Genomic DNA, 7,849 nt, shown 5'->3' on the forward strand with positions numbered 1-7,849 from the left:
CTCACGAGACAGCTGATGAAATCCGACGTGGGAGAGAGAAAGCAGGAGAGAGAAGAAAACGGGCGACTCACGAGACGGCAAAAAAACGGACAAAATACACTGTGATTGCCGCTCTCCCACTCTCCCACGCTTTAGTTCTTTCACGTCGTAGCGAAGCATATATTAAAAATCGGTGGAGTCCACCACCACCGCTCGGCAGCTCGGGGACCTAGAGCTTCTGCAGCCGGCGAGCTGCCATTAGCCTTGCTCTTACCACTCGATGGAGAGAGAAGGGAAGGAAAGAAAATAGTATTTTTTAACCTTTAGTCATGTCGCCTCTCACCTCACAGTGTCCTTGTCATCCCTTTCACCTAAAAGCCCTAACAGTGCCGCCTCTGCAGCGCGACTTTTTTCCTCTACGGCTGTGGCTGTTGCTATTCCTCCCCTCTGTTCCTTCTCCCAGTTGCTCCGCAGATCTCCCCTTTTTAGGCCAAACAATCCATCCACTACCACCCTGCACATCCCGCCTCCTAAAAATAGTAGCTGGCGCCCGGCGGCATGCAGATGCGATTCCCCACACCTTCTCCCCGTTCCTGATGAAGCTCCTCCTCAGATCAATGAGCCTATGAGACGACGAGCATCGCCAGTCAGCAACCAGCCACCACTACCAACCACTCCAGTCTCCAGGTGAGCTGAGCAACAAGCAAGGGTATGCACCACTCTCCAAGTCCAAGCTAGCTCCTTTTTATCTTTTTCCTCATCTCTTCTCTTTTGCGGAATCTCGAGCCAGCTTCAGCTCCAACTAGAGCTCCTGCTGGAAGCTTCTCCATCCACCACTCCGACGCGCGCGGCCGCCGCCTCGGCCGCCGCCGCCGAGATCAGCCGCCATCGCCGCCAAAGGTATACTTGCTTGGGAGCGCGCCAATGACTGCATGCTGCCTCTCCAAGAAAATACTGTAGAATCCATTCCCCATCCCCACATGTATAATAATTTGACTGACCGCATATCATACACTAGCTTGCTCTGAAAAATAATGTTTCTTGTAAGTATCCTTCTCCTTTTATGCATATATAAATTTGAAAGATGCATCGCTTTCACACGCATATAGACAGGCAAAGAAGAGATCGAGCAGGGCTCCCAGATATATAGATCCCCCAAAAGGCGCATGTAATCATCGGCTGCATCATATCAATCGTTCATGTGTTTGTATCTGATTCGTGGATGCCAGATTAATCGATGGACCTGTCCCCGAACCCCGAGAGCCCGGGAGGCGGTGGTGATGGCGGCGGAGGCGGAGGCGGAGGCGGAGCCGGTGGATCGAGCAGCGGGGCGTCTTCGTCGGCGCCGGGCGGCGGCGGTGGCACGCCGCAGACGCCGAGCCGGTACGAGGCGCAGAAGCGGCGGGACTGGAACACGTTCGGGCAGTACCTGCGGAACCACCGGCCGCCGCTGAGCCTGGCGCAGTGCAGCGGCGCGCACGTGCTGGAGTTCCTGCGGTACCTGGACCAGTTCGGCAAGACCAAGGTCCACACGGCGCCGTGCCCCTTCTTCGGCCACCCGAACCCGCCCGCCCCGTGCCCCTGCCCGCTGCGCCAGGCGTGGGGCAGCCTCGACGCGCTGGTGGGCCGCCTCCGCGCCGCCTTCGAGGAGAACGGAGGCCACCCGGAGTCCAACCCCTTCGCAGCGCGCGCCGTCCGCCTCTACCTCCGCGAGGTCCGCGAGCACCAGGCCCGCGCGCGCGGCGTCAGCTACGAGAAGAAGAAGCGCAAGAAGCAGCAGCCGCCTGATCACGGCAGCGGCAGAGGCAGCGGAGGCCAAGGCCCTCACCACCACCCGCCGCCTCCGGCCCCGCCGTCCGCCGGCGCGGCGTGCTGAGGAACAGTGCTACGATCGACGTACGCACCCATTTGGTATGCCGGCCGGACTGATGAGCATATTTTATGTAGGTTTCGATCGATTTGCTGGTGCATGCATGCATGGTTTATTTGCTACTTCTACCATTTTGCTCGCGATGCTTCTTCTTCTTCGGTTAGACTCTGCCGATCGTGTGCCGTGCGACATATTGTTATTTTGCTTCTGCTGCTCTCTCTACTGCTACTAGCTTCAGGTCCTAGGCTCCTAGCGCTACCGCTTATTTTTCGTGTCAAGCAGTTTAATTTGCTGGCGGAAGCAAATCTTAATTATCATTGGATCAATGAATTGAAGTCTATACATGCTTGCCTTATAACTTTTCATTCAGTCGTACTGCTCACTGTAGATGAAGATGGACTTGCATACTTGTGTACCGATTCATTGTACATACGTACATCATGTCCTCAATTCAAAGTACAGAGAGAGGACGGGAGAGCTAGCAGCCTCCCATGACCATGCATCTCTCTGCTTCTCTGCAGTTCTTCGCGCATGCCAAGTCCCATCGAGGACGTACAAATTTGACGCATCTCATCTTTGGCTTTCTTTCTAGTTCTGATTCCTGTGCCGCTTCCTTTTTCTGGTGCGCTTGCGCTCGATCGGCGCCGCGCTAGCCAGCGAGAACTGCTCCACACTGCACCACTGAGCGGTGTGACAACGGGGGCATGGCCGGGCCGATCGACCGAGCCGGATCGTCGCTCGTACTGGCGCGGCGCACTGTTGCATGCCATCCACCGTCCCATTGGCTCGGTGCATATCTTGCTAGATCCTGTCTGACGGCTGAACAGGATGCCACTGTTCTTCTTCTCTAGCGCGCTCGTGCCACTGGTCGGGCTGCCGGCTGGCCGGCCGGGTTCGCCACCTCCAGCTGCTGCAGTGACGCCCATAGGAGGTCAAATAGATGAATAGTAGTAACATGTGTGCTGTGTGCCCGGGCCTAGCTACCTCTCCGGCTTTAGTCTGTAGCACTAAGAATTCGTGTACAAGGGTGTGCGGCCAAATAAGGAGATGTTCATTGATTCACTGTAGTTAGCAGCTGCATATCTACTACGGCTCTCTTGTCGAGCTGCATGCATGCACTGATTGCATTATTGCTATTGGTAGATTAGTTAGTACGTACTGCCATTTTGACATACATATATATAAACCAGGTTTCATTGGTTGCCTGGTCTCTGATTCCTGATTTCATGCATGCAACAAACTAGTGCTGTTACACATATCTGCTTGCAGTCTCTATCTATATGTTAACATGATAAAAGCTCTTTTATTTGCAATCCCCAAGCAATCAATTGGTGATCTGATAATAATGTGATTTTGTATATGACCAAAACTGGATTAGTAAAATGTTGGGTTAGAAACAGCTCTTGATCTGAACTTACTAATAACTTGTCATAAGGTAAGTAAGCTATAATATACTCCCTCCGTTCCTTAATATAAGCCATATAGTTTTTAGCACCAATATTAACGCACGGCTTGGGGAAGGATGTGAGACTGAGGAAAAAAAGAAAAATCAGGCCATATTCTCTCTCCCAATCAGATTGTTTTCTAAATCTAAGGGATTGGTTGGGGCATGCGCTATGTACGGTGGGAAAGTTTCCAAACTAATCGGCGTGGGAGCTGATACGTACCTATATTTTGGAATTTTGTTTAGAAATCTATATGGCTTATATTAAGGAACGGAGGGAGTATATAGTTGCTGGCTTTCCACGATCAGCATCATCCATTTAAGGCCTCCTTTGGATCAAACGAACTTCAAAGGAAAAGTAGAGGATTCTCATTCCTATGGATTTGGGCACTGTAGCATCATTTGGAATACAGGATTGAGGCATAGGAGAAGTAAATGATTTTTTTTCCTATGCTGTTGGTTTCACAGGGAAAACAAAGGATTTGTAACATCAGCTCTGAGCTATTTTTTTCATTCCTTCGCGTAGGATCGAGGCAAAGCCTGGCTTCACGAGGATAGACTAAGGCTAATGTACAGTCATTTGTGCAGAACATTGATGATTACCATTCATGATCATCTTTTAATACCAAATCTCTCCTATGTTTCCTGTGTTTTTCCTAGGGCTCATCCAAATGACTTTTTCTATTCAATTTCTGTGTTTTGAATCCTTTGTTTTACACATGCATTCCTATACTACTACTCTGTTTTTCCTATTCCTACATTTTTTCAATCCTGCGTTCCAAAGGAGCCCTAAGTTTGCACATAGACATTGATGGTTTGTTTTCCCTACTCTTCATTTTATGTGCTCATGTGTGTTGCTACTAGCCAATTAAAATTATTTAGTTACTTAAATGCATGTGCCTTGTTTGATATGATTTTACGGGTTCTCTAGTTTTCTGAATGTTTTGAAGGATCAATACTAAGCCATACTAGTAATAATAAGATTTGTAGAATTAGATACTGAGCACATATATTTGTAACATACTCCCACACACATACTTTAGTTACAACTTCATAGAATATTTAGAATTTTGACTCGTGCTAACACAAGTCAACACCTACTGTGCATGTTCATAACAAGTTATGTTATTGGGTTCTTCAAAACAATCCATTACAACTACAAGACAAAAGTCGTGTTGTTTTCAATAATGTAGTCCTTGCTTTCTAAATTGTTGGTCGGTTTAATATAATCTTAAGTCCAACAAATAAAACTTTGGCCAAGTTTATAGGAGAATGGGTCAACATCTAGCACATCAAAATACTTTTGTTAGTTATTTAGTTTTGTAAACCGAACATGTTTGCCTATAAACTAGGTCAAAGTTAGAGAAGTTTGACTTGGATAAAACTAAAACAACTTTCAATTTTGGATGAAGGGAGTAAACATAAAAGCATGAAAGGCGATTACATTGCATGAAAATGGGGTATTTGTCTTATTGAAATCATATAGCACCAATAAAAATACAAAAAAAATCAATATATTCAGCAAAAGTAGAGTGTATTTCAAATAGTTTGTAAATTATTATAGGTTGTTATATGATTTTTTTTAAAAAAACTACAACAACTAATTGCCAAGGTCATGTACAAATTAGAGTAATGCCAGCCTAACAATGTATCTCTCTGGATGCTTTATTAAGTGAATCATTTCACTAAAAATTGACAATAATGAACTTCCATTTATCTTTCTACTACTATGGAAAAATTCATTACTTGGGCTATAATCAGAAATGTGGTAGTACAACATACTATGATCTAATAGTATTCAAATGGGATAGAGATATTATCTATCAAATGGTACTATTTTCTTTGACTGAGAAAAACTTAAGCAATGCATTGATTCTTGTACTCATGCTAATTAACCTCACTCAAATCCAATTTTTAGATTGTTAGAAGTGAGTTTTGCCTATAAAAAAGATATTTTCAACTTTATAAGGTTATGATATGGTTGTATTATATGCATTCTTCTTTTTTCCTTATTAATTCATGCTGTGCTGATTTTGACCGACAAGCTTTAGCTTCTTATATAAACATATTTAATTATAATATTCATAAACTATCTCTGTGCACAATAAAGTATTTAAGTGAAGCAATATTTTAGTGTTTACTTTGCTCACTACCGGAAACAGTGAGTTTGCCGTGTGTCATAGGCACTCGGCAAAGACAAAAAAAAAACACTCGGCAAATAGTATACGACATCTGCAGTGTCGACAAACGTCTCTTTGCCGAGTGTTTTCTATCGGACACTCGGCAAACACTTTGCTGAGAGCTGAAACCGACGCTCGGCGAAAAAAGTAACGTGATGGCGCAGAGACGGTCACGGCGCCTTTGCCGAGTGTCAACTCCTAGACACTCGGCAAACCTGCATCCTTTGCCGAGTGCCAAATCCTAGACACTTGGCAAAGCTTCATCATTTTGTTGTGTCAAATCCCAGACACTCGGCAAAGATTCCTCCTTTTGTCGTGTGTCAAACTCCCCGGCATTCGGCAAAATTGCCTTCTTTGTCGAGTCTCAACTCTAAGACACTTGGTAAAGGCTGGCCCAGAATGTACTAATGCTTGCTTCTTTGTCGAGTGTCACAGCGCAGACACTCGGCAAAGAAGCCATTTTAGTCCCAGAAAGCACAAATTTTTGCCACATGTCCCTGTTTGCCGAGTGTATTTTCATGGCACTCGACAAATAGGGCTTTTGCCGAGTGTAACACTCGGCAAAGCTGCCACAAATAATCAGTTATTTGTTTCGGTCACAACCACGTACCACATTCAAATAAATATCACATCCATCACAAATAGTTCACAATAGGCATCACAGGCAGTTCATATAGATATATCGACAACACAGTAATGTAAATAAACTTTAGAATCACTAGTAGGTTCATTCACAACCACAAATAATTACAGGTAATCCACAAATGCAAATGCAAATAAAATCACAAGTAGTCACTTAGGCCACGAGTTTCACTGCAACCATGCTAGGTCATGAGGCTCATTCGGTACTGCTGATTGATGCTGCACAAAGGAGAAGAGATTGCATGTGTGAGTCAAGATTGCACAAAAGGAGAAGAGATTGCTGCACAACTAGTTGGTAACAAACATATGGCATTAGTCACTAAGTTTCTTCTAGTGTCTGGGCATCTTTGTAAGATTGATTCTGCATAAACTAGAAACGGTGATGATAAGGTTGTAAAGCGACTCAGTGCCTGAAACAGTGTTTAGAGCAGGTTGAGGAGGGACTGGCATCGGTGGCGGAGGTTGACCGATTGCAGCATAAACACCCCTCATATATTCAAACATCTGCAGCTCCATCTCCAACTTCGCCTCTAGCTTCTCCCGATGCCTCGTTTTTTGTTTCAGCTGAGCCTACAATATTTCATCCCAATGTTACAAAACAATGCAAAAGTATGTAAAAATCAATGAACAATGAATAAAACAGAAATAACCAGAGTGCGTTCATCTAGAACCGTGTAGAGTTCGACCGTGGGTGTATCGTTGGACTGGAACCCGTGCTTCGTGCTCAAATCTGGGAGAGAGTAGGAGTACTGGACGTGTCGATTGTGCCATCGCCAATCCAGAACCGGCCATGCTTCTTGCCTCCTGCCGCCCTCATGACCACTTCTCCATCAAGGTCATGGGCGCTTGGATCGTACTCTGGGCCATGGACCACCCTTGCCATTGATGTGTATCCATCGAGGCGGTTGTGGACGGACTCGTTGCTGTACATCGAGGGCGGATCCTCTGGGTTGTAGGCGACGTCGGACGTCGCCTTCCCCTTGTGGGCCAAAGCATATGCCATGAACTAGGAGCAAGGCTCGCCACCATGTGCCGCCGACTAAAAAAAGCAATATGATTAGAAATTATGCAGAGTTGAGCGTTAGAATAAAGAAATGAATTCGCGTACCCATCTAGCCGCGTATTTTGAGTGGTTGAGGTTGCCTTTGATGGTGTGGTGCACCCGGCATCAGCAAACGCCGCTCCTGAGAAGCGTTGTGATTCTCCTCCCATGCGTGGTCGCACCACCTGTCCACCATCTGGGTCTAGCACTGCCGATCGTAGGCGCACCATCACGGAGGTAGCTACGTCATCAAGTGTATAACATATAAGAAGATGAAATTAAGCGTAATTAATCTCAGAAAAAATAAGTATTAATGTTCTATATTTACCTTCAGGTATTGTTTCGAGGTCAAGGTCTTGGTTATTGCCGCCCTTTTAGGGATCCTCTCTCTAAGAATTTTTGCGTGGTATTGGATCACGGCCTGGATGCACGCCTCGTAGTGCATGTCCTAGACGAGTTTTTTGATGGCTTTGTCAGCCACAGCATCCGCCTTGGCCTCGTATCCCTCCTCGCATCTAAAGAAATCATGCATATATATATAGACGTGATGTATCCAGCCATTATTTCAAGAATGTCCAATCAATGCGATGTATTGAGCAATGTAGTGCGAGAAAGACTTACCCAAAGCTCGGCCTTGACACGCTGCGCCTTGCGGGCGAATATCCTGCCATCCCGATCAGGGGTGTTGGGGA

General features: G+C 46.0%; 1 protein-coding gene across 1 annotated transcript; it reads left to right on the forward strand.

Annotated features, from left to right (window-relative positions):
* Positions 1 to 366: 366 nt before the first annotated feature.
* LOC136467348 (protein G1-like4) lies at positions 367 to 2,191 on the forward strand. The gene is made up of 2 exons (XM_066466001.1): positions 367 to 879; positions 1,209 to 2,191. Exon 2 carries the CDS (start codon positions 1,217 to 1,219, stop codon positions 1,853 to 1,855), a length of 639 nt encoding a protein of 212 aa, XP_066322098.1. The 5' UTR covers positions 367 to 879; positions 1,209 to 1,216; the 3' UTR covers positions 1,856 to 2,191.
* Positions 2,192 to 7,849: the final 5,658 nt, after the last annotated feature.

The sequence above is a fragment of the Miscanthus floridulus genome, chromosome 7, assembly GCF_019320115.1.
Source record: "Miscanthus floridulus cultivar M001 chromosome 7, ASM1932011v1, whole genome shotgun sequence".
Classification (NCBI taxonomy): domain Eukaryota; kingdom Viridiplantae; phylum Streptophyta; class Magnoliopsida; order Poales; family Poaceae; genus Miscanthus; species Miscanthus floridulus.